This window comes from Mustela erminea, chromosome 19 (assembly GCF_009829155.1).
Source record: "Mustela erminea isolate mMusErm1 chromosome 19, mMusErm1.Pri, whole genome shotgun sequence".
In the NCBI taxonomy this organism is placed as follows: domain Eukaryota; kingdom Metazoa; phylum Chordata; class Mammalia; order Carnivora; family Mustelidae; genus Mustela; species Mustela erminea.
Window position 1 is genome coordinate 14,379,860 of NC_045632.1, and position 27,998 is coordinate 14,407,857.

Here is a 27,998-nt window from a genome sequence, read left to right on the forward strand (position 1 = left end):
GAGTGGAAACAAGAGGAGACAGAAGGGTGGTTATAAAGTTTTATGTGATCTGAGCCCCTCTGGAGGTGCCAGAGTCTGTCCACACCTCTCCATAATGGGGGGCTTGAGGGATTGGCTCAGGGGGGCAGCATGGCCCAAAAGGAGGGAAACTGCCTCCTGGGGAAAGGAGGCATCCCCAGTGCATTCTTGCACAGGCTTGAGGGGAGACATACCCCCACAGGAGGGGAGGAGGAAGCAGAGGTGGCTCAGAAGGGGAGAGTCACCCAGAAGAATACTCTAAAATTAGAACCTCGGCATCATACCTTGGAATTCAAGAGCTGTAGACCTTTAGAATCTGACAACATTTGAATCGTAGAACTACAGTGCCTCAGATCTTAAGACTTAAAACTGTGGATTCTTGGGCCCTTAACTAAAATCCTAGAAAGGTGGAATGCAGCATAGAACCTAAATGTGTCCAGCATTAGAAATGATTAGAACTTTGGTATCTAGCTAGTCACAGCTAACTGTAGTCTTATACCTTAGATGCTAAGGATCCAGAATCTTGGCCTAATAGAGTCTAACGTGTCTTGGAACATAGAACAGAACAACATTAGAATCTTAGAGTTTAATAATCTAGAATCTTGAAGTGTATGGTCTAGAATCTTAGACAAAGAATCTAGGTTCTTAGACTAAGTCTTAGAACATCCCATCTTAGAACATTAGACCTTTCAACCTCTATCTTTACACTCTTGGAATTTTTGAATTGCAGATTCTAGACTCTTCAATCTTTAGGATCCAGAATCTCATAATAAAGAGTTTCAAGGATCATAAAGCCTTAGAACTTAGAATTAACCATTATTAGAATCTTAGGACTTGAGAAGATAAAATCTTGAAGACTAATGATGTAGAGTCTTAGAGGCTGAGGATTTACAGTCTAAGAGGCTTAAAACTTCAAATTTTAGAACATTAGGCCTCAAAAAACCTCCGTGTCTAGAATCTTATATCCTAAGGACTTAGAACCCTCAAATAACAAAATCTAGAATGATAGAGCCATGGATTCTAGAACTAGAATCTTAGAGCTTCAGAACCTAAAATCTTGGTGAGCTGTATCAAGAATTCTAGAACCAGAAAAATCTCAAGCCACAGACTCTGAGGGCCTTAAAATATAGGCCTTAAAACTTCATGTCTGGAACCTTAGCACTTTAGAATCAGAAACTTTGGGATTTTAGGTTCTTAGAGCCAAAGACTAAGAGCTTCTTTGAAACCTTGAACCTTTCTTCTAGACTCTTTCAACCTTAGAATCTAGAATCTTGGAATGTTAGACGCGGGAGGACCCCTAGGAATCGCAGCCCAACCCCTTCCTTTTACACACGGGGACACTGAGGCATGGAGAAGAGAGAGAATTTGTCTGGGGGTAGAAGTAGAATAGGTGGGAAGAGGAGGCTGTAGTCGGGGGTGAGGCCTGGAGTGGGGAGAGTTGTGGGGAGGCTCCCCCAGTGGCAGTGCCTAGCTTGGGTCCTGAGAGGGATTCCCAGGTAGAGCGTTGTCTCAGGCTCCATCCTCCTGCCCTGGGGGAGGTGGGGAGCTCCTGTCGGTGGGCAGGGTGGGGCCAGGGGCTGTAGAAGGGCAGAGGACGTAGCGTCCAGCGGGATGGACCTCAGCCGCAGTGAGGCAACTGCAGGAATCCTTAGGGTCAGGCTGGGTTGGGGGGTCAGCTCCTCCAGCAGCTCCAAGTGGTTCAGGATGACCCCCGCCCTCATCCATGTTGACATAGAGGATCTCGTCTGGCTCCTGGGCAGGGGGCAGGGCCTTCAGCGTCTTCTCCAGATCTTCCCGAAGCTCTGAGAAACTCGGCCGGTCCCGGGGGTTTAGCTCCCAGCACCGGGACATTAGGGCATACCTGGGGCAGCAAAGTGAGGGGTGAGAGATAGCAGGAGCTCAGAAGGGGAGCATTCTGGGAGTTTGGAATTATTTCATGGAACTGGAAGGAACCGTGAGCAGTTTGGGGGCTTCTGATGGGATTTGGGAATTCTCAAGGGTTTCCAAAGGGGGTCCTGGGAAACTTGGGAGCTGGAAAGGGTCTTGGGGAAGCTCTCTGGGTATTGAGTGGTATTCTAGTGAGGATTTGCTAGAGCAGATTTTGTCCCTGAAAGCGCTGGATCAATGTTCTGCTCTCCTCTACGTGCTGTGAGACAGCAAAGTTTGATAAGCTCTGTCCTGAAGGATCCTGAGGATATCTCCGAGGAGACCCTTGAGTTTGGAGAAGCTCGGGGCAGCAAACTGGGGGGCTGGTGGAGGGTCCTGGGTATTTAAGAGCATTGGGGGAAGGGCAAGAGCTCAGGAGTCTGGGGTGAATTAGAATTTGGGGGCAGTGGGGGGGTGCTCACGTGAGTTCCTCAACAGTCTGAGGGGTTCTGTGCAGGTTGCAGAGGGATGGGGCCATGTGGGGGTGCTCAGGGTCTTGGGAGTGAAATCTGGGATGGGAGAGGGGGTGGGCGGGGTCCTGAGGATCCTCACAGTCCGTCCAGACAGCCCACAGGCTGCTTCAGCCTGTTTCCCTGGCACAGGTAGTCGTAAATCTCGCTGTTCTCCACTCCGGGATATGGGGTCTGGCCCCGCGTGGCAATCTCCCACATCGTCACCCCAAAGGACCACTGTGGGGGTCAGAGGGGAGAGAATTAGAGGGTCTGTCCTGCACATAGACACCCCCAAATGCATGGGTTCATGGGTACACCCACATTTTTGTGCGCACGTGTCCATCGCTATCTTAGCGGGTACACATTCCTCTTCACTGCAACACCGGCGCAGGGACAGGCTCACAGAGGTCACTTTTGTGCACATACAGACGTGCCCATCCATGCACACGTCTACACACATACACATACTTATCGCCACCTCTCCCAGCCTACACTGTCCACACATCTCCTATATGAACCTGCCACCTCCTGAACCTGTACATGTCCCCAGCATGTCCACACCACCATTCAGAGACACCCAGCACAACCCCAGACATGCCTAACCCTTACCACCAGGCCCCTGTGCTGTGAAATGAACAAGCCACTGACTCCCCACTCCTGTGGGGAATCTCCACACCTACCACATCGCTCTTGCTGGTGTAGACACGGTCAGCCAGGCTCTCGATGGCGATCCACTTGACGGGCATCTTGGCAATGCGTCCCTGGCGGTAGTAGTCCCCATTGTAGATCTTCTTGGACAGCCCAAAGTCCGCCACACACACAGACATGTTCTCATTCAGCCTGTCCAGATTGGGAAGAGGAACGGGGTGACTGTACTGCCCCCTCCACTGGAAAGCCTGCCCTCACTCTCAGACACGTCTCCATCTGCCACTCTGGCTGTCCCTCCTTGGGGTTGAGGATCCGTCAACCCAGACTGAAGGGAAATGTGTCCCATCTTGTTCGGTCCATATGAAGTTTCGTAAGCGCACCCATGTAACCAGCACCCAGATGAAGAAACAGAACATCATGGGACATCATCTAGACAAGGAATACCACAGAGCAAAGAAAAAGAAGGAACTAACCAATACGTACAGAGACATGGGCTAACCACAAAAACATCACGCTGAGTGAAAGAAACCAGACACAAACGAGTACAAACTGCACGAGTGACATTTATGTGACATTTATGTGACATTTAAGAACAGGTGACTCAAGTCCAGAATAAGGGTTTTCCCTTGGGGCAGTGACTGGGAAGTCCATTAGGGAGACCGCCAGGGCCTAGAAATGTTGTTGTTTTTTTTTATCTTCATCCAGTGCTGGTTGTTTACATGACAAGTAAACATTCATTGAGCTGCACACGTAGGATGTGGGTGTTTCAGTGTATACAAAATAAACATTGATTTTTTTTTCAAGTATAAGAAAGAAGGAAACACATTACATTATCAGTCCTTCCTCCCTCTCCAAGGGAAGCCACAATCTTCCTTTCTACCCCCCCCCCCCCCCCCCCCCCCCGCAAAGAACTTTCTTTTCATTTATTTTTTAGGAGGTGGGGGAGGGGCAGTGGGAGAGAGAATTTTTTTTTTTTAAAGATTTATTTATTTATTTGACAGAGAGAGATCACAAGTAGGCAAAGAGGCAGGCAGAGAGAGAGAGGAGGAAACAGGCTTCCTACTGAGCAGAGAGCCTGATGCGGGACTCGATCCCAGGACCCTGAGATCATGACCTGAGCCGGAGGCAGCAGCTTAACCCACTGAGCCACCCAGGCGCCCCGAGAATTTTTTTTTTTAAAGAGTTTATTTCTTTTTGACAGACAGAAATCACAAGTAGGCAGAGGCAGGCAGAGAGAAAGAGAGAGAGGAGAAGCAGGCTCCCTACTGAGCAGACAACCTGCAATGGGGCTCGATCCCAGGACCCTGAGATCATGACCTAAGCCGAAGGCAGAGGTTTACCCACTGAGCCACCCAGGCGCCCGGGGGAGAGAGAATCTTAAACAGGCTCCATGCCCGGCACAGAGCCCAACATGGGACTCCATCTCGAGACCCTGAGATCATAACTTGAGCTGAAATCAAGAGTTGGATGCTTAATGACTGAGCCACCCATGTGCCCCCAGGAACTTTCTTTAAAAAAAAAAAAAAAAAATATATATATATATATATATATATATATATATATATATACACACATATATGTATGTATATAAATATATATAAATATATATATGTATGTATGTATTTATATAAATATATATTTATACATTTATATATTTTTATTTTTAAATATTTTTATTTTATATTTTTATTTATATATTTATATATATTCTTATATATTTTTTAAAAAGATTTTATTTATTTATTTGACAGAGTTCACGAGTAGGCAGAGAGGCAGGCAGAGGGAGAGAGGGAAGCAGGCTTCCTGCTGAGCGGAGAGCCCAATGCGGGACTCGATCCCAGGACCCTGGGATCATGACCTGAGCTGAAGGCAGAGGCTTTCACCCACTGAGCCACCCAGGCGCCCCTATTTATTTATTTTTAAAGTAGGTTCCATGCTCAATGTGCAGCTTGAACGCACGACCTGAGATCAAGAGCTACATGCCCTACTCCCTGAGCTAGCCAAGCACCCCTTAAGATTTTTTTAAAAGTAATTTCTACTCTCAACATGGGGCTCAAAACCACAACCTGGAGACCAAGAGTCACACATTCCACTGACTGACCCAGCCAGGCACCCCTTGATATTTTAACAACAACAAAAAACCAGGTGCATAACAATGGGTTGTCTGCTCCCATTTTCAGTGTCATTATTTCATAGGGGGCTTGCTCAGGATCAGCCCAAGTTGCAGAAGGAAAGGAAGTTCCATTTTGACTGAGTCTATTGAAGACTTTACATACGTTTTCCAATTAACATGAAATACAGGGAACAGAGGAACAAGGCAAATGCCAACACAAGGAAACAGACACATATATGTCATATCCTGTAAGACAACGGGCCTGGTCTCTTCCAAAAGAATATGCTGTATCAGGGGCACCTGGGTGGCTCAGCGGGTTGAAGCCTCTGCCTTCGGCTCGGGTCATGATCCCAGAGTCCTGGGATCGAGCCCAGCATCGGGCTCTCTGCTCAGAAGGAGCCTGCTTCCTCCTCTCTCTCTGCCTGCCTCTCTGCCTACTTGTGATCTCTGTCTGTCAAATGAATAAATAAAATCTTTGGAAAAAAAAAAAAAAAGAAAAGAATATGCTGTAACAATATAAAAGGCAGGGGAGGGAGGCACCTGGGTGCCTCAGTCCACTAAGCATCAGACTCTTGGTTTGGCTCAGGTCATGATCTCAGGGTGGTGAGATCAAGCCCTGCCTTGAGCCCTTTGTAAATCTCCACACTCAGTGCAGAGTCTGCTTATCCCTCTTGCTTCCCCCTCTGTCCTCCCCTTGGCATGAACTCACACTCTTTCTCTCCATGAATAAATAAAATATTTTTAAAAATATGGTGGGGGGGAGGCTATTCCAGATTTAACTAAATGTGTGTGTGTGGGGGGGGACCTTGAATAGATCCTGATTGGGGGCAAGAAAAACAAAAAACAAAGCAAAATAAAACAAACAAACAAACAAAAAACAACCCTAAAAGACATTCTGGAGGACAACTGAAGAATCTGAATATGGATTGGACAGATACGAAGTTATGTTGCAGAATTATGGTTACTATTCTCAGGTGTGACAACAGAACTATAATTTACATGTAAATTCTCATTCTTAGGAGATAACCTATTGAAGATTTAGGCAACTTGCTTTGAAGCGGTTGAGGAAAGAGAGAAAGGCAGAGAAGAGAGGAGAAATATGGCATAATTGCCCCCCAGGACGGTGTACGTGCATCCACTGAACAAGTCTTCCAACTTTTCTGTGAGATTGGACTTTCTCCACAGAAAGAATTTGGGGGGAAAGAAAGAGATGTTCATGTTCCCGAGAGTTGTGAACGTTTACCCATCTTGAAGAAGATTCCAATTCTCCAGCTCCGGTTTCTGAGTCCAATATTGTAATGAAACTAATAGTCGAAGCCTGTGTTTGTATATACATGTTCCATCCTGACCTTAGTTTAATTCTGGCCTATTTTCTGGGATGTCTGTTGGTGGGGGAAAGGAGGGTGTCTGGTCCCCTTATTTAATATGGCCCCTTGCTAAGGGCAGCCCCAGGCAAGATAGTCAGCATGGAGGGATACAGAGATGAGGCTTCAATGTCCCCACTGTCATTGGTCATCTCTGCCCCTTTGCTCACGTCATGCCACCCACTGAGCCCACCCTCTTGCCTCTACTCTCTCCACATTCAAATACCCCTCCAGAATCTCAGTTCCAGGCTCCCCTCCTCCAGGAAGTCTTCTCCAATCCCCTTGCAGTACTGAGTTCTGGCCTGCCTGAGGGGTATGTGTGTCTAGACCCTACTTTCCTCCTAGAAGGAGGGATGCAGCTCCCCTGAGGAGGGGACGGTGGGGTGGGGGTGAGAGTAGCTATGGAAGGCTTAGCACTCACATGCAGTTCCTGGCAGCCAGGTCTCGGTGTATGAATCTCTTGGTACTCAGATACTCCATGCCACTGGCGATGTCTGCCATGAACTTCACCAGCATCTGAGTGGGCAAGAACTGGGGCAACGTAGGAAGGAGTGGAGGTCAGCGGAGTCCCTGAGATCCATCCCTCCTCCCTCCCTCCTTCTTTCCCTTCCTGTGTGTGCCTTGCAGTGGTTTCCCATGGTTCCAAGAAGTAAATCCAACCTCTTTCCAACAAGGCTCTATATAATCGCCTCCTGCCCTCCCGTTCAAGTTGATCTCCTATTGCCCTTGACCTGGACGTGCGACCAATGTTCCAGCCAGGGGCCTCCTTTCTGGTTTTTAGACGAACTATGCCTGTTCCTGCCTCTAAGCCTTTTCCTCTGTGCTATGTCCTCTGCCAGGACTGCTTCCCCCCAGATTTCCCCACCTCCCGCCAGTTGGCTCTTCCTTCAAGGTCACCTCCTCTATAAGACCTTCTCAGTCCACCCAAACTACCTGCCTGGCTTCTCTGTTGTTCACTTGACTCTCTTCCTTTCCTAGCAGTTAAATTTCTCTTGCTTATTTATTGGTTAACTTCTTTATTGCCTGGTGCTCTCACTGGCAGACAGCTCCACGAGAGCAAGCTCTTGGGCACTGTGGTGTTCCCAGTGTCTGAGTGGTGCTGGGTACCTGACAGGTGCTCAGTGGATATCTGGGAACCAGACAAGTAAATATCCCTCACCACTGGCTGGTCCCCAAGCCGGGAATAGAGGAGGAAACTGTGCAGGTCTCCATGTTTCATGAAAGGTAAGATGACCACGGGTGCTGGGAAGCCCTCTCGTTCAGAACCCTGGAAACAGACGCCTGAGGACCCCCCAGGCAGCCCTGTCACTCCAGTTGGCCAGGAGGGGAAGCCATCCCCTCCCTCAATTCTCTCTCTCCCTCCCCTTCAAATCTAAGTTCCAAACTGTTGGGGGTGGGGTGGGTGGTGGGTGGCAAGGACCAAGCTTAAGAAAAGCCATTTCCAGCACTGTTCCCAGGGAAGTTTCCAGAGCCCTCCTGGGGACCTCAGCTATTTCTGGGAAAGGTCAGAGGTCACATTCCAAGCTGAGGGAAAGAAGGAGGGGGGAGCTTGAGGGTAGGAGGAGCAGGGAGCCTAGAGGTTTGATCTTCCCAGTGCCGGAGGGAGGGGTCTTCCTCCTGGAGTGGCCTCCATGGAGTCCTGGGCACCCTCAAACCTGCCCCTCCCTCACCAATGAGCCTCATGACGTTGGGGTGGTCAAATTCCTTCATGCAGACGGCTTCACTCAGGAAATCCTCCAGCTCCGACCTCGTACAGATAGCAACTTGGGGGAGAGAGGAAGGTGGATAAGGAAGAGGAGAGGGGAGGGAGGACTCCTTCCTCCTCTCCTTCATCATCATTGTCATCTGTGCCTGGTGCTGCACTCAGCTATATGTGTGCGTGTGTGTGTGTGTGTGTGTGTGTGTATATATGAACTTATTTAACCCTCTGAGGAGAGACCATTATTCTCAATGGGGAAACCAAGGCACGGAATGGTTAAGGAATCTGCCTACGGGCACACAGAGCTTGCAAGTGGAAGAGGCAGAAGTGAAGGCCAGGTGGGCCGGCTCTGAGATCCAGGTGCACACACCATGCTAGGCTGCTTCCCTGCGGATTCATCCCATTACTCCCTTTTTTCAACTCGGGACACTGGCTCAGAGAGGCAAAGCCACTCACCCAAGGTCACACAGCTGGGACTCAAACCTAGGTGGAGAACGTAACCTGGTACATAAAAAGTGTTCAATAGTGAATGAATGGGAAGACACTGATGGCTCCATAACCAAAGCTTTTAGCTCCACTGATTGAGAAAGGATCCCCCTCCTTCACCATCAGCAGCAGCCTGGCCCTCCCCGTATGGAAAAGACTTGGCCCTGGACTTCCTGGGTTGTGTGACCCTGGAGTGGCTCCCACCCTCTCTGACCCTGTAAATAATATAGTCGTAGTCCACATTCCTTGCACAGACTACTTACCACCCCAGCATTAAGTGCTTTGGCTCACCCTAGGAGGCAAGGATATTATGATCTTTTTTCCCAAATGAAGAAATGCAGCTCAAAGAGGGAAAGTCACTTGCCTGAGATCACACAGCTGATAAATGATGAAGCTACATTCCAGACCTTCCCCCACCAAGGGGGCTGGCCCCCACCAAAACTACATTTCCCAGGCTCCTGTTTGTACTGTTCATACTGTTTCCTGTTTTCCTGTTGGAGTTTGCCAATGGGAAGACTGGCAGGTGGGCAGGTGGAGAGGGAGAAGTCAGGGTATTTCACTCTGTCCCTTACTGCTTCCAGCATTGCCTTGATGGTGGCTGTGTGTTTCAAGCTTGCACAAGGCAGCCTCTAAATCTGCAATCCCAAATCCCACCAGGCATCCCTGGCCGTGGCTATGGTGACACCACTTCTTCACTCTGGCCTTAGGTCTTAGGATGGAAGTATGACTGTCACTAATCTCCAGCCTCACTGCTCCCCATCATTCCAGTGCCTTTGTAATAAGTCTCCCCATACTAAATCCCATCCATTAAATAATGCACCTAGTACAGACTCCACTTCCTATCTGGAAACCCTGAGATTCTGTGGCAAGGCTGGTTTTCGACTCACTCTTCTGCTCTTTGGCCTCATTAGGGCCATAGGGAAAAGCCTTCGGGTGAGGGGTCAGGGGTTCCATCCATGTGGACATGCAAGCTCAGACTCACTCTTCATTGTTTTCACAGCCACCTTGAGGATGGAGTCATCCTGGTTGAGCTGGCCCTCCATCACGGCTCCAAATTCTCCTGTGGGGGACAAGAGGGAGACACTGACCTCAGTGGGTGCTTGGGGGGACTGCATTTCCTGTGACAGGGTATGGGTGGGGAAGTGAAGGATTTCGTGGTTCAGGGGAATGTGTGTGTGCGCTGGGGGTGAGGGGGGGCCGGGGGCTCACCTTCTCCCAGCGTCTTGCCCAGGGCTACCTTATGCCGGTCTACCATCACGTCCCGAAGCTTCTCTTTCAGCTCTTCACTGATGCCCAGGCTGTTCACTGTATGGGGGCAGGGGTGGACAGAGCCATGGAGCAGGGCTGACACTCAGGAGACATTTGGATGTCAAGAGGGATGTACCATTGTTAAAATACTGAAATACTTCAGCATTCATTCAAAAACAGCTACTGGGGGCGCCTGGGTGCTCACTGGGTTAAAGCCTCTGCCTTCGGCTTGGGTCGTGATCCCAGGGTTTTGGGATCGAGCCCCGCATTGAGCTCTCTGCTCAGCAGAGAGCCTGCTTCCTCCTCTCTCTCTCTGTCTGCCTCTCTGCCTACTTGGTTTCACCTATTTGGTGATTTCTGTCAAATAAATAAATAAAATCTTAAAAAACAAACAAACAAACAAACAGCTACTGCCCTGAGCACACCTCCTGCCCTAGCTCCTCCCCTAGACCCCCCAAATCTTCTCCCAAACCAGCAGCAAAAGGGTTAGAGCCTGTCACATAATCTTGTACCACTGGGCACCCTGATAGGTCAGTGGTACGCCACAGCAGTTGCTAAAAATATTTCTTAACTTTTTATTGAATTACAATCTGCATAAATCACAAGGGAGCAGCTCAGTGATTTCTTTCTGAGAGAGAGAGAGAGAGAGAAAGCACACGCTCCCAGGTGTGAGATGGGGAGGAGGGGCCCAAAGAGAGGGAGAGAGAGAATCCCAAGCAGACTCCCTGCTGAGTGAGGAGCCGGACATGGGGCTCAATCTCACAATTCTGAGATCACGACTTGAGCTGAAATCAAGAGTTGGTTGCTTAACCAACAGAGCAACCCAGGTGCTCCTGTCTACTTTTTAAAAAGATTTCTTTAGGGGCGCCTGGGTGGCTCAGTCATTAGGCGTCTGCCTTTGGCTCAGGTCATGATTTCAGGATCCTGGGATCAAGCCCCGCATCGGGCTCCCTGCTGAGCAGGAAGCCTGCTTCTCTCTCTCCCATCCCGCTGCTTATGTTCCCTCTCTCACTGTCTCTTTCTCTCTCTGTGTCAAAAAAAAAAAAAAAAAAAAAAGATCTACTTATTTTACAGAGCGCACACCCACCAGCGGGGTGGGGAGGGGCACAGGGGAGAAAATCTTCAAACAGACTTCCCGCTGAGCGGGGATCCCCACCCCGGGGCTCGATCTCACGACCCACGAGGTCATGACCTGAGCTGAAACCAAGAGTTGGGTGCTCAACTGACCGAGACACCCAGGTCCCCCAGCTCAGTGGATTTCTACAAAGCAAACACAACAGTGTAACTAGCACCCAGGTCAAGAACAGACCATGACCCGCCCTCTCAAGAGCAGCCACCTTCCTGATTTCTCTTACCATAGACTGGCCTTCTCTGTTTGGGGATATTATCAATGTGGAATCATATACTGTGTTCTTTTTTGTCTCTGGTTTCTTTCACTGAACACGGTGTCTATGAGACAGCCATAATGTAGCTCTCACACATAGTTGTGATTTATTTTCGTAGCTCTATAGCAACAGTTCTCAAACTTATTGGCCTCAGGACCCCTTCACAGTCTTCAAATTACTGTGGATGGCAAAGAGCTTTCATTCAGGGGGCTGACACAGATCAACACTTATTGTATTTTCAAAATTAAAATGAATGGGGGCACCTGGGTGGCTCAGTGGGTTAAGCCTCTGCCTTCAGCTCAGGTCATGGTCCTGGGTCCTGGGATCGAGCCCCGCATGGGGCTTTCTGCTTGGCGGGGAGCCTGCCCCCCCATCACCTGCCTCTCTGCCTACTTGTGATCTCTCTGTGTATGTCAAATAAATAAATAAAATCTTTTAAAAAATTAAAATGGATGGAGTTTTCAAACACAAGAATAAAGAAGCAGATGTTTGTCAACAGAAAGAGTGATGACATCATCATGTATTAGAGAGCTTCTGGAAAATTCCACAGAACACGTGTGAGAGAACAAGGGTGCTAAAGGGCAAATAACATCTCGGGATTATTACGAAAATAGTTTTGACCTCATGGATCCCCTGCAGTGGTCTCAGGGACCCCCAGGGACCAGGATCACACTCTGAGAATCGCTGCTGCACGTTACCCTACTAGAGCACCATGACCTCCTTGCTTCCTATCCTTGCTCCTCTTGAATTAAATGTCTTTCCCAGCCTCTTCCAATATCTCCCTGGGGCCCCGCCAGCCTTCTTACGGTGTGCTGGGGAGAGACATCGCTCTGTCCCTTTCCTTCCTGGATTTAAGTTGCCCCAGCTGGAAAGAGGAAGGGATTTGACGACGTGGCCTCTGGGGTCCCTTCATGGCTGGGACCCTCCTTAATTCCACAGTCTCACGGAGAGTCTAGAGTTCTAAGAGCCTCTGGTTTTCAAGATCTTAAGGGTCTATGGTATTGATCCTGGAATTATTTCAGCCAAGCTTGATTCTACCTCTCTAACATTCTTTAATTCCTAGAGGCAGCTCAGGGGATGGACTTTCAGAGCAAAATGACCTAATTTCGAAGCCCAGCTATCCAACGTGCAACCTGCGTGGCCTTGAGGAGGTCACTTAAACATTCTTGTGCCACTGCTTCCTCATCTGTGCAGTGGGGGTGGTGGGGAGGGAAGACGTACCTGCCTCACTGGGTTGTCGTGAGGATTCAATTAAATGACATGTGTAGCACCTGTCACATAGGGACTGCTGGGGTTGGCCGTCACCCCTGGCTTCACGATCATCCTACCATCCTCGTCCTCTTCATCGCCATCATCATCACATTGTTCTAGGATCCTGTAGCTCTAAGGTTTGGTCTTCCTATGATTTTTTTTGTCTAAGACCCTATTATTCTAAGGGTCTGTGTGATTTCACAGTTCTGTTGTTGTCAGGGTCTGCGGTTCTAATGTCCTATCATTCCAAGGTCTTCAGGAACTTTTGGTTCGGGCATCAACAGAAGCCCAGCGGGCCCCAATCTCTATGCTCGTCAGCCCCCAACCAGGGCGGGGAGGTGTGGGGGTTCACTTACAGGTGGCTTCAGTGGTCCGGCGACTGTAGGACTTGCGAACACGGTATCTGACCACCAGCTCACCCCTTTCCACTGTTGGTTCAAACACCTCTCTTGGGGAGAATGGGCAGGAGGTGAGGACAGGGCAGAACCAAGTGCAAACCCCTCCTTCTGAGAACAGTGAAAGTGAACACCACCCTAAGCCCAAGCCACCCCCCACCCCGCCAGCATTTGCTAAGCATGTCTGGGACTTCTACTCCCCACCTTCCATTCATCACCCGGACCCTGGATCTCATTCCGATTCTTAATCGGAATCTTAATCGGTAATCTCTTGTCCCACACAAGCTTCCTCATGGTCTCCCTGGCCCCAGCCTCTCCATCCCAGTCCACACAAGCCTCCCTACTCACGTAGTTCCAACTTACCCATAGCGGGTCTCCTTCCTCCGGCGGTGGACGAGGAACAGAGCCAAGATGAGGACACAACCAGCGGCCACAACGGCTCCCAGCAGTACGTACCACCAGGGCCATGAGAAGGCAGGGGCGGGGGGCTCACTCACTGTCAGGGGTATGGCACACAGGTCATGGGGGAAGCCCTGGATCCCGCTCCCTGGACCCCAAAGATGTGACATTGAAGGGAAACAGATGTGGAAATATCAAATGAGGCATGGGGTAGGTAGAGGCATTCACTTCTCCGAGGAGATGGACTTGGGTCTGGAAAGCAGGGGAGCTAGGGTTGAGAATGCATGGAGTGTAGGATGGGTGTGTGGGGCGTGTGCAAGGAGAAGGAGGCTTATGGACAAATGGCCAAGGAATGGTCTTGAGGAGTGCGCGCTGACGATGGAGGGGTTTCCATAAAGCAAAGGATGGGAGAGAAGTAAGTATGCAAAGGACGGTGCACAGAATGTCAGAGGAGTATTGGAGGAGTCGGGGGTATGTGAACGAGGAGTAGTCAAGGAGTTTTGGATACAAGTAGTGAGCAGTGATTTGTAAGGATTTAACTCTGGTGTGAAAGGAGCGTGGGCATGGGATGAGCTGACATAGTGTGTAAAAAGGTGGGAATGGGTACGTGCTGAGTGTTCCAGGAGTTTGGTGTGGTGGGTGTGTGTAGAGCGGGAATGGATTAGGACTGGCGAGGGGTGAGGAGTGTCGGTGGGTGTGCACGGAGACCTGAAGAGTGTGGGATAGCGTGGACCCAAAGTTTTCCAGGATATATGGATATATGTGGGATATGTGGTGAAGGTGTGAAAAATGTGCAGTTTGTGAATGAGAAGTGTGGATGTGTCCTGTGTTTGGGAGGCATGGGTGAGGAACCAAGGACTGTAATAGGATGACTGGGAAAGGAAGCTGGGATTAGTGTGAGAAGGGTATGGAAAGAAATGTAGGAAGGCACGTAAGGAATACTTAAGGCTAGTAGTTTGGGTTACAAGAGATGATCTGGAACAGGGCTAGGAGGGTACAATGGCTGTAGGAGGAATGTTCGAGAATTGCTGGAGAAATATTGAGAGGGATGGATTTGAGCGGGGATAACTCATCTGTCTGCCCATCCATCCAACCACAATTCACTGAGTACCTATAATGTGCAGGGCCATTCCAGGCGACTCCATCAAGGACCACACAAACCCCAGAAGTAGAAGATTAGAGTGATGAGTTTGGGAAACATGAAAGCAATGGCAACAGGTATGTTTATGGCGATGGGATCCTCAGGGGGAGCTGAGAGAAAGGAGGGAGGAGAGAGGGTGGGAAGCCTTACCCAGCTGGTGGACTGGTTGTCCTTGTCCTGTGAGGAGAAAGGACAGAGGCAGGACATGCTCAGAGAGGGTAAGGCTGGTGTGACATGGACGAGACTCTCATTAAGCTTCCGGGTGGGAAAAGAGCCTAGATTGGGGTAAGTAACACTGAAAGGTACAGGGAGAAAGTCAGGGGCATCAGGGCAAGACAGGGTCCTTGAGAATGGGTTGAAGGGGGCTGAGCAGGACTGGGACTTACCTGGACGCCAGGGCTCCAGGGGCACAGGGAGGCTCCAGGGTCCATCCCCAGCGGCAGTGTAGGCTGCCACACACACTGTCAGGTTGGGGACAGTCCCGTCCCCCCGCAGCTCCAGGATCACCTCTCTTTTTAGCCCTATGTCCATGAGCACCTAGGGTGTCGGATGGAGTGTCAGGGTAGAGTGCCCCCTATCTGCCCTTAACTCTTAAAACTTCACCCTCAGCCTCAAATCTCCATCTTTCCAAAAGCCCCCTCCTGCCCCCAACCCTTCCTCCCTACCTCCTCCCACCCTTCATTCCTCGCCACCACCCCTACCTCCATTCTCCATCCCCACGCCCACTCCACTATCAGCTCCATGAGCACCGGCCCTTTGCCTCACTAACTGCCCCTTGTCAAGTGCTAACAAGGGGGGACTGAACCCCCATCCCCATCTTTCCACCCACGTTCCTCTATGCCCTCCTGATCTCCCACCCAATCTCCCACCCCATCTGTCCAACCCAGGGTGCTGTTGCTCCAACATCACCTCCGTGCCCAATAGGAAAAATCACCCCTTCTTCAAGGTGTTCTAGGATTATCTGCTATAAAAGCGTCACAGGACATCTGGAAGTCTACTGAAATGCTTTGTATAGTGCTTTTAAATAGCCATTCCCTACCCCTTCCCCAGACCCCTTAAACCTCCCCAGAACGTGTTCTCCTAGGTGCCGTATGATCTTATACTACCCCGACCCACACCACTGTCCTGTCCACCCTGACATTTCCTCCCCATCTCCCTCCTCCCAGACACTCCGCCCCAGCCCTGCCAGCAGCACCCACCTCGGGGGTGTCCTGGCCTCGGTAGGCCAACCGGTACCCCAATAGGGTGCCCTGCAGGGGCGCCCTTGGCTCCTGCCAGTGCACCAGGGCTTGGCTCCCATTCCTCATGGCGCTGACATTCTCGGGGGGGCCCAGGGGCACTGGAGGACAGGGAAGAGGGGAAGCTGGCACCCCCACCTCTTCCTGACCCCCTCCCCTGTTCCCAGGAAGCAGGGGCAGAGTGCAAAGGGAACACACGTGGGCACCTCGTGCAGGCCTGCCATGAGCGGAAGCACAGGGGAGAGGTCTGGGAGAGATGCCAGTGGGCCACGCTGGGGAGTCCGGGGCTGGGTGGGAGGGACTGAGGCCACTTGGGGTTAATGGGTGACAGGAGATGCCTGGGGTGGCACAGATGCGAGCCGCGGCGAGTGACGTCTGCGTCACACCAGCCTCTTCTTACCTCCCTCCGGTGTCTCCACAGGAAGCCAGTGGGTCCAGGGTGAGGGGCCCTGGCTACTGATACAGGCGACCCGGATGTGGTAAGGAGTGTGAGGACGGAGGCTGCCCAGTCGAAGGCGGTGAGGGGGAACAGACGCTTGCAAGGTGACAGGCTCCTCTGGAGGGTCTGGTTCTCCCAGCCAGACGCCCACCCCATCATCTGACAGCACGGCCTGGGGAGACGGAAGGGGCTTGAGGATGGGACAGCCAGGAGATCTCAAGATGGGGCTCACACAAGTTGGTAGGGGTGGTCCTGGGGTGATGGCACAACTTTGCAAGGGTGAGTGTGTGTGTGTGTGTGAGAGAGAGGGAAAGAGAGCGCACGCGCGCGCGCGCGCGCGCGAGCGAGAGAGCGCTCTGTGCTGGTGTAACAGGGGCACATGCAGCTGCAAAGCGAGAAGACCTCCTAGATGCATGATGTGGCTCCGTCATCACTTGTAAAAGCCACCTCTGGCAAGACTTGCCCTCTCCGAGCCTCAGTTTCCTCATCTGGAACATGGGCACTTAGAGGAACAAATGCCTTCCAGGGCTACCTAAAGGCTGAAGGTAGGACAAGCTGTGCGGAGCAGGGCAGGTGATCAGCATCAATAAAATGACAATGACATTCAACCACAGACAAAAGCAACATCCTACAAGAGAAATCAGAAGAGTGGGCATCGCTGGGGGCTCAGGGATCCTTGTGGGTGGGGAGCTGGTGGGTGGTGATCTGGAGGGTGGTGACATGGATGAACATTTGTGTTTAACAATCTAGGTGCACACTGAAGATTATGCACGTTATGCATATCTGAATAAAAAAGCAAAGCCCTTTACACATCTGAGCTCATCTGACCCTCAGCTCTGTGTTTGGGTACCATGGGCATCCCCACTTACAGATGAGGACAGTGAGTCTCAGAGAGATAGAATCACTTTGCCCAAGGTTACCAGATTGTCACTGATGAAGCTGGGAACTAAACCCCAACCTGTCTTCAAAACTTTTGCCTTGGGGCGCCTGGGTGGCTCAGGCCGTTAAGTGTCTGCCCTCAGCTCAGGTCATGATCCCGGGGTCCTGGGATCAAGCCCCACATAGGGTTCCGCACTCAGCGGGAAGCCTGCTTCTCCCTCTCCCTCTGCCCTCTCCCCCTGCTGTGCTCTCTCTATCTCTCTCACTCTCAAATAAACAAAAATCTTTAAAAAGAAATAAGAACATTGGTGATAGTAACAATACTTCTCCTCTGTTCAGAGAGGCAGCAGAACTTGGTGCTGAGCAGAGACGCTGGATCTGGGGTTCAGATCCCGCCTCTACTAGCCCCTAGCACTGTGCCTTAGTTTCCTCATCTGTAAAATGGGATAACAACAATGTCTCCCTAACTTGCAGGGTTGAGTGAGCTGATGCTTGCAAGCATTTAGAGGAGGCCGTGCACGGTGAGTGTTTATTGCTATTATTGTGTGTGTGTGTGTGCATGCGCAAGACAGAAGTTGCCGGCTACAAGTAGCAAACTTTGCATGCCCTACACAGCGTCCCCAGCTGGGACACTCGCCTGATCCCCAGGAATAACACGATCAGCATGGCAGGGACCACAGCAGGTATAGACATTTGTACAGCCCTGCCACACATAACCACAACCTCTACAGCCACACACCACAAGGATGCTGCCACCTCCCCTCAACACCGGGGGAGCAACCAGGAGACCCAACCACACTGTCACACTGAGTGTTCTCAGAGGGAAGTTTACCGCTTACTGGTGTGGACCCAAAGAATCTTGGATATCCAAGTCCTGGCTTGGGTATCATTTGCTGTGTGACCTAGAATGGGTGTCTTTATTTCTCTGAGTCTCCGTTCCTATCTCTGGAAAATGGGCATGTAAGAGTCCCTACCTGGCAAGGTATGAGGCTCGATGACACACAGCACAGAAGTCGGTTTGTGCATCCTATCGATGGTTAACGTTTCCCCAGTGTAGACTCTGTATCAAGCACCCCAGCAGGCGCAATCCTGGTTGAACTCCTGGTCTTTTTGCCACCACCCTCTGAGGTCAGTTTCTTTTTTCATTCCCATTTTACAGATGAGGAAACAGAGACCCAGAGACGTTCAGCAACTTGCCCAGAGTCCCACAGACGGCTGTGGGGAAGGATCCCACCATGAGGTCTGGGAGGGTGGGTAATATGATGGGGGTGGGGGATGGAAGCTGTCCCATGCCCGCTCTCTGACCTGCAGTGACAGATGAGAAGGGGAACCTCTGCTGGGACAAAGGGGACACAGGGACATAGGTCCAGACAGTCAGCCTCCTGGTGCCCACTCCCACTTCTCTTTTCCCTGCAGCCCTCCCATTCGAACCCTCCTGCCCCAGGCCAGGCACAGCAGGAAGTGAGCCCTGGAGAAGGAAGAGGACACACTTCTGCTTTTCTTTGACACTGGACGCATGTGGGTTGGGGGGTACAGCTGATGCCTGACCTAGCATTTGAGATCTCCCAAGTGGGCCCACGCTTGAAGATTGAATCAGTTTTATCCTTTAAAGCCTATGGGGAGGGCAGATCACTTCCCCTCTCCAGGCCTCAGTTCCTTCCCTTGAAAATGGGAAGATTAGCAGATTACTTTCTAGGGTTAAAATGACAAGTGGATGAGATAATGTCCAGGGCACGTAATTACAAGAAAGACAGCTCTTATTTGATCAAGTGTTGGCTCTGAATGGTCTCCAAGAGGGTGAAGGGGGCTGTTTGGGTTTGGGGAGATGAGGGTTCAAATCCCACCTCGGCCACTTCCTGGCTGTGATCCTTGACAGGTTGCTTAACTACTCTGAACCTTAGCTTCTACATCTGGAAAGCGGGTGTCTCCACAGACCCTGCCCCCACAAATACACATAAACACATAAAGTCATAACATAAGGCCCACCACAGAGATGACACTCCATAAACACTGGGCATTACTAATTATTGTCATCTGTCGGAGCAGACACTGTCCCGCCCTCACTCCAACTTCCAGATCTCAAAGAACTTCAGGCCAGAATTGGGTCGTGTATTCAGAGATCTGCGTTTGTTTTTCTTAGCGCAGACTAAGAACGACTCTGGTGCTGAAGGCTGGGTCTAGAACACTTCAGGTCAGGGACTCTTCCAGCAAATGTGTCCTACTCTAGTCGGACCCTGCACTGGGCAATCGTGAGGACCTAGTGGTGACTGAGACAGGCCAGGACTGGTCCTCCCAAAGATCCCGGTCCAGTGGGGAGAGAGACTCACCCCTCAGACAGCGGCAACCCAGAGTGATCAGGGCTGGGATGGGAGAAGCACAGGGCTGTGGTCACCTGCTGGTGACAGAGAAGGTTCTGACCCATGCTGTCTTAGGATTCCCACTCTGGCCAGAGTCAGTATTACTAATACTAAAAAAAAAAAAGTTGAAACAGCTAATAGTTTATTAGGCATTACCTCTGTTCTAGATACTATTTTAAGTTTGGTCCTTGTATTCACTCATTGAATTCTTACAACAAGCCTATCTGCCCATTTTACAGATAAGACTGAAGTCCAGTGAGGTTAAGTCACAAGGTCCCATCTCCTGCAGCTGCTGGTGGTGGAGGGAGGATCTGAAGCCAAGACATCTGGTGTTGACTCAACTGCAGGCTCTATTGCCTCTCAGCACATGCATGGCTGGGAAGGGCTGGTTTCCCAGGGAGGGGCAGGGGGTTTATGTGTGGTGGAAGGAGGAGGGCTGAGCCAAGTCTAAGGTCTCACCTGTAGGGTGCAGTGCGTGAGGGGGTAGATGCCGCTCAGGCCTGGGGTCCAAGCCACCTCCAGCTCTGTGGGCTGGCGGGAAACCAGGTGGAGGTCACGGGGCCGCTGGGGGAGCACTGTGGAGACATGAGGGGCAGGGCTGACCCTGGGGGGTCTTTGCCCGAAGCTCCCCTCTAGACCCCCCTTCCCGCTACCCCAGCTCTGACCTTTGGGCCAGACCACACACCCTCTGACACCCAACTCCCCAGCTCCCTTTCCTTCACCTGTGATGGTGGCCGTGCGGGACGTGGTGACCCCCTTGGCGTTATGGGCTTCACAGGAGAAAGAAGATGTCTTGTTCAAACCTGGGGAGTCATAAAAGGAGAGGCCCAGTGTCAGCGAGGGGAAGGACGGTTTCCCAGGCCATGCTGAGCCACCACCTACCATGCCCTGCCGGACAGTCAGTGCAGCCCACATGGGCTCCTGCTGGAAGGGAGGTGAGGGTTGAGTTGGGAGCACAGGCCTCTGTCCCCAGACAGAAGGACAGGCTGGTGGCCTCAGTCTTAGTACCCCACTTTGTAGACACATATACATGCAGTCACACACGGGCACACACACAGACACACACACACACACACACACACATTCATACACAGAGACACACATATATGCTCACACAAACAACACTCAAAAACACACACACCGAAACACACATACTCATACGTGTACACAGAGATAGTTACACACAGACACACCAGGCACATACACCAACACATAGTTATACACACACATACAAAAGTACCCATACTCATATCTAGACACACACACCAACACGCACACAGACATACGCATTCACACAATCACATACTTGCACAAACACAGACACGATCACACAGACACACATGAGCCAAACAGACACACATGGAGGCATATATCCCTAGCAGACACACACTTAAGAAAAAGGCCCTCATGGCTGTACGTAAAGCCAGAGGTGTTCGCTCATTTATATGCTCTAAGCTCAGCTCCTACCAACTCCCGTCCCCCTCCCCCACTTCACTGGGCTCCAGATGTTTCTGGAACTCAGATATCAGACACATTCCCATCTCGGGAACTTTGCATCTCTGTTCTATCTTCCCACAGAAGTGCACAGGGCTCTCTCCCACACTCAATCACATTTGGGACTCAGACCCCACCTTTTCTGTCACTCTGTCCCTCGCCGCCCTGCTCAGAGCCAGGACCCCATGGCCATATCTAGCCTCTCCCCAGCTTTACTTTTCTTCTTTGGCTCTTCTCATCACAACATACTTTACCCATTACCTGTATGTCTTGTTCACTGTCTGTCAACCCTGCTGTAGGAGGGCGGGGGTTTCTGTCTATTCAGTCCCCTGCTGTATGCCAAGGTTCATACAGGTCCATAATAGCCCTGCACACAGTAGGTGTTCCATAAATGCTTGTTGAACAAGTGAATGACTTTATGTGTATGCCTTTGTGTACCTGAGTGTTTCTGGGTGCGTATGTAGAAATATGAGCCTGTGTAATTCTATGGGTAAGTGACTTAATATGTCTCTCTTTTTAAAAAATTTTATTTATGTATTTGAGAGAGAGAATGAGCATGGTGGAGAGGGAAAAGCAGGTTTCCCGTGGAGCAGGGAGCCCCAGGTAGGGATTGATCCCCGGACCCTGGGATCATGACCTGAGAGGAAGGCAGATGCTTAGCGGACTGAGTCAGCCAGGCGCTCCAATATGTACCTTGTGTTTCTGGGTGTCTGCGGGTAGACTGCGTTTGTCTATGGATGTTGCAGGCTTGTGTGTGCCTCCTGCTCGGTCTGCGTGTGAAAGTGTATGTGTGTGTGAGCGCGCGCGCTCTCTCCTGTTCCCACCACCACCACCATCATCAACCCGCAGACACAAAGTTTCCTTTTCTCAGTCGGCAGAGGGAGCGGAATGAAGGAAAGTCGGCCGAGGCCGGAAGGGGGTGGGCAGGGAAGCTCCCCAGCGCTGCTGCCCAGGCGGCAGCCCGCAGCCAAGGTCAGGTGCCCAGCCCGGCCGCAGCCCCCGCCGGCGGGGGAGGGGCAGGACAGCCCCCGGTCGGCTGCCGGAGGGGGCGGGGAGCCTGGGTCCGGTCCAGCCACCTGGCACGTGGGGGCCCGCCAGGGTCACCGCGTAGGGGCTGGTGCTGCCCGTCCAAAGAGCCTCGGGGCGCGAGGGAGTTCTGGAGCCGGGTCCTGTTCCGACCGCAGCATTCCTGCCCCCGCGTGAGTCACCGGGGTGCCCCCTCCCGCTCCGGCACTTCCGGTGGCGGCTGGGGGGCGCGCGGCGCAGGATCCCCCCCTTCCTCGGCCTCAGAGGGCACTTTGAGGACGAGGAGAGCAGGAATGGAGGGCCCTGGGACCCGTCCCCTCCAGCGGGCTCTCCCTCCGCCACTGGAGCCGGCCCACTCCAGATGTGCTTCCCAGATGCACAGTCCCTCTCCCTCTCCGCTCCCGCTCCTCCTCCTCCCACGCCCGCGCTTTTTCCGAGGGAATCAGAGAGATGGAAGGAGAGGGGGCACGCCCTGAGTCAGATCGAGGGACAGACACACATAAACGGACAAAATTCCTTGACACGGCACCTCCCCCCACCCTCACACTCACACAATGAATCACACTTAACACACAGGGGCCGTTACTGGCACAGAAACAGAAAACCAGGCACTGGCTAAGCTGCATTAGGAGCTGATGGGGTCGCAAACACGCAGCGACACCAGTATCCAGCCAGTGACTTGCACGTATCTACACAGGGTCTGACGTTGGCGCACATACACAAACACATATATCACAAACATAAACACACAGTCAAACACCTAGCAACGCAATATCCTGCCCCCCCCCCCAAACTGACACACACACACCTGCCTGTGGAAATACACACAGGGAATCACACACAGACCTTGAGGTTGGAGTGGTCCAACAGATACGCACCAGGACATGAATAAGGTTAATGTCGACTTGCTTGCAAACAAACAAAGCCAGTCCTTCAAACACAGCTGGACACTCAGGTCGCTTTGGACACATTTACCGAGAGGTAGACTATACAGAAACTCACTTACATAAACAGTGAGGCAGACACATAGTTGCCATGTGCCTAGAGGTGACACAGACATACATACACACACAGGCTGGCAAGTTTATCTACCAAGAGACAATCAGGGCTGGGGCTGATACATAGGGAGACGGGACAGAAGAAAAAGGGAGTCGTTACCGCCTGCTGTAGATCTCTCTCTCTCTCTCTCTCTCACCCACCAACCCACCCACACACACACACAGATGGGGGTCCATGTCAGAGTCACAAACCAACACCCCCCCCCCTCAGGACCTATGCAAGGGAACCCCAGAGACATGTGTGGACACAGACAAATGCGTGGACAGCCACAGTGAGTGAAAACACACCAAGGAAGACTAAACTGTCCACTGACAACATCCTGTCTCCACAAGGAAACAGGTGTCCACACCACGACACACTCACACCCACAGATGCATACCTGTGACGTGACATTGTCACTTTTCTACAGGGAGCTAGATGCAAAATAGCTACAAAACACTCCCTCCCCTCATTCTGCCATCTCTCCCCCCAAACACACACATACACATGCCACCTTCACACAGCGAGTCACAGCTGTGAACACGCAAGTGCAAAGGAGGACAGAGGCCAGGCTGACACAGGTATTCTTACACACACACACACACAATACTGCCTCATACACACTGATCTAGAGGTACACGGATGCATACAGACAGGACCTCACACACACACTGAGACACACACACACAGACACCCTCCCCCTACAGCTTTACCACACACTGATACACACACGGGCCCTCTCATGTCTGTAGGTGGGGGGGCTGCCCCATTTCTCCTTCCTGGGATGGCATGGGTGGCCCATCCCCCTCTCCTTTCCTATCTCCAGGGTCCTGCCAGGCTGACTCAGACCCCAGAGCCACGGGCCTGAGTCACCCCTCTGGGGGCTGGCATGCTCACCACCTCTTCCTTGCACACTCAGAGCCCCCGGAATGTTGAGAATGTGGACACCTCCCTCTAGCCCAAGAGACCCTCAGGCAGGAGCCCCCCCCCCGCCCCATCCCAGCAGACAGAGGCAGCAGGTTGGGGTGCTGGAAGCTGAAGCCACCCAGGGTCCAGCTGCCTCCCTCAGACTGATCCTCACCCGGCTGTGTTCCTCCAACTCTCCTTCCTCGGTGAGGGAGAAACGGCTATGTGCAGGGACCCTCACACTACCTCTGACCGCGCTGTGATCCCAAGCTAGGTCCTGCCCCATCTCTGTGGTGCGGAAATGGATGGTCACTCTGAAGCTAGGAGATTTTCTGCTGTCACTCAGACCTCCCTGTCCTGTCACTCTGCATCTTAGGCTACCTCTGTGGTCTGTCCCTTCCCATGTCTCTTGATCTCTCTCTCTCCCTGGAACTGTCCTTCTTTCTCCCACTTTCTCCTCTTTCTCCGCTTTCAGCTCTTCTGATACAGAGGTGGGCAGGTGGAGGAGGTGGAGGAGAAAACGGCCTGGTGCTTCCGGTGCCAGGCTTGGGGTCAGGGGCTGACAAAGGGACATCAGGCCCACACACACATTTGGGCCATGGGACAGCTCAGAGGAAACCCGGGACAAAGAATTCTATTCAGACAAGCTGGGGGAAATAAAGAGAGACAGAGGGACAGGGAGACAGACACACACAGAGAAGCAGAAAGAGACAGAGAAACAGAGGACAGAGAGACAAAAAGGGACAGAGAAAGCAGAGGGAGAGAGACGAGGGGTAGATATGGATAGAGATGCTGAGACAGTGAGACTCAGACAAAGAGAGAAAACAGAGACAGAGACAGAAAGAGACAATGAAGGACAGAGGGTCAGGCACTCACACAGGAGCACAAAAGACTCCTTTGCTCCCTGCTCCCATCCTGTCTGGCCCTCTAGGCAGAGCTGGCTACTCCCCAGACTTACCTGGAACTCTAAGCGTTTGCTGGGGGCCATGGCTCATGGCCAGAGTCAGGGGGACCGCATCCTGGAGCCAGAGAAGGTCCACAGGCTCTGGGGGCCCCTGTGCCCGGCAGCTCAGATTGAAGGGGGTGTTGGCGGCCACAGTCCTGTCCTCAGGCTCCTCCAGGAAGTAAGGCAGGCCTGGGGTGGGGGGCATGGTAGTTGCCAAGGTTCCTCTGAGCTCCCCAGGTGTCTGACTCACTGCAAATTCTTTGACCTCTGTATCTGATTCCTCAGGACGTCCGGACGTCCTTCAGATGTCCAACCTGTCAGGCCTCTACCCCCAGAACACAGGATCCCAGTACCCCTGGGTACTTCCCCACCAGCATCTGACCCGTGGGACATCTAAGTCTCAGTGAGAAAAGTGAGAACCTGAGGGGCGGGGGAGAGGCTTAAATTGTACCTCTGACTCCTTACCCAATCCCCAGAATGTCCTACCCCAACCATGTCTGCCCCTAGGACATGTCACAACCAAGCCAAGATATCTTCTCCCCCAGGCCTGCCCCCAGTAATTCCCAGACTCCCCAGCTTCCCGACCCCTTAAATATCTTTGACACACCCAGGCTGCATATCCCTTGAATTTTCCAGCACCCTCTGACCACTCAGGTTTCCTGTCCGCCCATGACCTCTGTGCCCAGGGCTCACCCTCCAGCCCAACGTAGCCAGGCTGGGACACGAAGGTTTTTCCTCCCAGGACCACCGCACACTGGTACCACCCCGCGTCTGAGAGCTGCAGGGAGGAGATTCTAACAGGACAAGAGGAGAAACAGAAAGGTTCGGGGTCAGTGCTGGACCCTGGGTAGGGGTCATCGGAACTGCAGGAAGGGGGTCAGGACTAGAAACTCGTCAGAGCTAAGGAGTGAGTACTATTATTAACTCGTTTTACAGAAGAGGAAAGTGAAACCCAGGGTTACATCACATTCTCCAAGCCACACAGCTAGCGAGTGGCCACACTGGGGTTCCAGCCCAGGTGGGGCTCCTGCCCATAATTTTTTACCCATCATGTGATGGAGGTTGGGGGCCAGGGAGTGGGGTGGGGACAGGGATCAGGAGGGATGCGGCTGGTCAGGGGGAGGCTGGGCACCTGAGTTGGCTGACCACTTTCCAGTCATCCTGCCCGTCTTCACCCAGGGGCACCTGGGTCTGCGTACTGTCTGCCAGCTCTAGCACCTGTCCATCCCGAAGCCAGGTCACTTCAGGGGGCTCCCCCTGAACCTGGAGTTCGCACCGAAGGGTCCCCATGAGTCCCCGGGCACCTGTGACGTTCCTTGGACTCCCCACAAAAGGGTCTGTCTCAGCCTGTGCTCCTGTGGGGAGATGGGGAAAGAGTTAGCTTAGGAACCCCTGATTTCCTCCCAGCCTGCCAGGCCCTTAGGCCCACATAGTTGTAAAGTGACCTCAGTGGGGGCGGGGGGTGGTGGGGGGGGTGGAGGGTGGAGGCTTTGGGGGAGGATGAGAGCCTTCCCAGGGGACTGGGGTCCAGCCTCTGTCCTTCCTAGGGGCCTCATCCTTGGTCTGTTGGGAAGTAGGCCGGGGATCTGGCAGCCTCCCACGCTCCCGACTGCCCGGCAGGGCCAGGCCCTGTTCCCGCCCCTGCTGCCCTTCCTTAGGGTCTCTAGAAACTTGACAGATCGGCTGGTGGTGGACTGCTGGTGGTAGATGGGTGCTGGTAGACCCTGCGGAAGGAAAAAAGGTGGGGAGGGAGAGGAGAGAGAGAGAAGAGAAACAGGGAAGGAGAGACAGAGAGAAGCCAGACAGAGTCAAGCTTGAGGACTCAGAGACAGCTGAGGGACAGAGACTAGAGAGACACAGAGGATGATAAGTGAGGGAGAGACACCCCTGAGAGGGGGACAAAGTTGGGGGAGAGACACAGAGGCAAACAGACAGAGAGACAGAGACATTATAGAGACACCTAGAAAGTAGGGAGACAGAAACCAGAGACTGGGACAGAGAAATGAAGCTCCACAGAGATGGCGGTCTACAGCCAGAGCCGGAGACCCCCACCCCAGAAATGGAGCAGACAGACAGTGATGGGGTAAGGACAAGTGTGTGGGAGGGTGACAGTGACAAGGGTTCCCCCCTAGAGCTCTGGAGTCCTCCTCATCCCACTGCCTAACTTCGTGGTCCTTTCTGGAAGATTCCTTCCGGGGCAGCCCCCAGCTCAGCCCCTCTCCCTAAGCGCCCCCCACCCCCGCGAGTCAAGTCCAGCCCCATTCCAGCCCCCAGGTTCTCTGTCTCTGTCTCGCTCTGTGTTCACTTCTTTCCATCTCTGACCCTCCCAGTTTCTGTTTCTTGTCCTGTTCCTCTCTGAGCCCCTTTCTCTCCCCGGCCTCTCTCCTCTCTCCCCATTTAACTCATTTAACTCGGTGTCTCCTTGTCTCCCCCTCTGCTGTCCCAAAGACAATCCTTGGGCCAGCCCAGACTCCCCTCAACACCTGCCATCCACCCCTCACTCCTCTCCTTCCTGCCCCAGCCCAGCCCCGGGTCGTCTCCCCACCCCCACCCCCGGCAGGGCCCCATCACTCACCCTTGGGGGCCACGCATCCCCAGAAGCACAGCGCCAAGCACCAGGCCAGCGGGACCCTGCCCATCCTCGGGGCACCACGCAAACGATGCCAAACTTTCCTCAGAAGTTGCTGGGCACCCTGCGGGGGGAGGGGGCAGGGCCGGGCTGTCCCCAGCCCTCCCCCCCAGCTCCAGGCTCCCTAAACTTGGCACTGCCCGCCTTCCACGGCTGGGCCCCCGCACCGGCTCTCCTCAGCGGCCGCCGCCTTCCTTGCTCCCCAGCCTCCTACTCTCTCTCCCAGACTTCAGACTTCGGGCAACGCTTTCCCCGCCCCTGGCTCCCCCTCTGCCTCCGCCCACCAGCGGGAGCCCAGGGGGCCACCTGGGCTTGGAGGGGTTAACTCTGGGAGGAGAGGACCAGCCCTGTCTTAAAGGGGCCCCGGAGGGAGGCTGAGGAGGGGGAAGGCGCTCCAAGGACTGCACCCCAAATCCTGGGCCAGCGAGGCAGGGAGGCTGTGCGGCTCTCTCTCCCAGCTCTGGGCGCTGTCCCTCTGGGCTCCCTCCGTGTCTGGTAAACATTCCTCCAGAACTCCACTC

General features: G+C 52.6%; 1 protein-coding gene and 1 long non-coding RNA gene across 3 annotated transcripts; one reads left to right on the forward strand and one right to left on the reverse strand.

Moving 5' to 3' along the window:
• Nucleotides 1-25: 25 nt before the first annotated feature.
• Nucleotides 26-27,993, reverse strand: AXL (AXL receptor tyrosine kinase). 2 transcript variants are annotated; one of them, XM_032323211.1, is made up of 20 exons: nt 27,424-27,993; nt 25,981-26,203; nt 25,542-25,642; nt 24,861-25,037; nt 20,161-20,241; nt 19,898-20,013; nt 16,164-16,374; nt 15,725-15,864; nt 14,912-15,062; nt 14,676-14,702; nt 13,349-13,481; nt 12,947-13,038; nt 9,916-10,011; nt 9,689-9,766; nt 8,192-8,284; nt 7,681-7,802; nt 6,943-7,052; nt 3,077-3,236; nt 2,497-2,633; nt 26-1,879 (listed from the first exon to the last, which is right to left on the reverse strand). In XM_032323211.1, the coding sequence occupies exons 1-20, from the start codon at nt 27,485-27,487 to the stop codon at nt 1,528-1,530; spliced, it is 2,664 nt and encodes an 887-aa protein (XP_032179102.1). In that variant the 5' UTR covers nt 27,488-27,993; the 3' UTR covers nt 26-1,527. The 2 variants fall into 2 exon arrangements, with proteins under 2 accessions (XP_032179102.1, XP_032179103.1); XM_032323212.1 differs by lacking the exon at nt 14,676-14,702.
• Nucleotides 14,519-18,659, forward strand: LOC116578769. The gene is made up of 4 exons (XR_004281045.1): nt 14,519-14,602; nt 17,556-17,602; nt 18,241-18,321; nt 18,498-18,659. It is a non-coding gene; the product is annotated as an uncharacterized LOC116578769 (long non-coding RNA).
• Nucleotides 27,994-27,998: the final 5 nt, after the last annotated feature.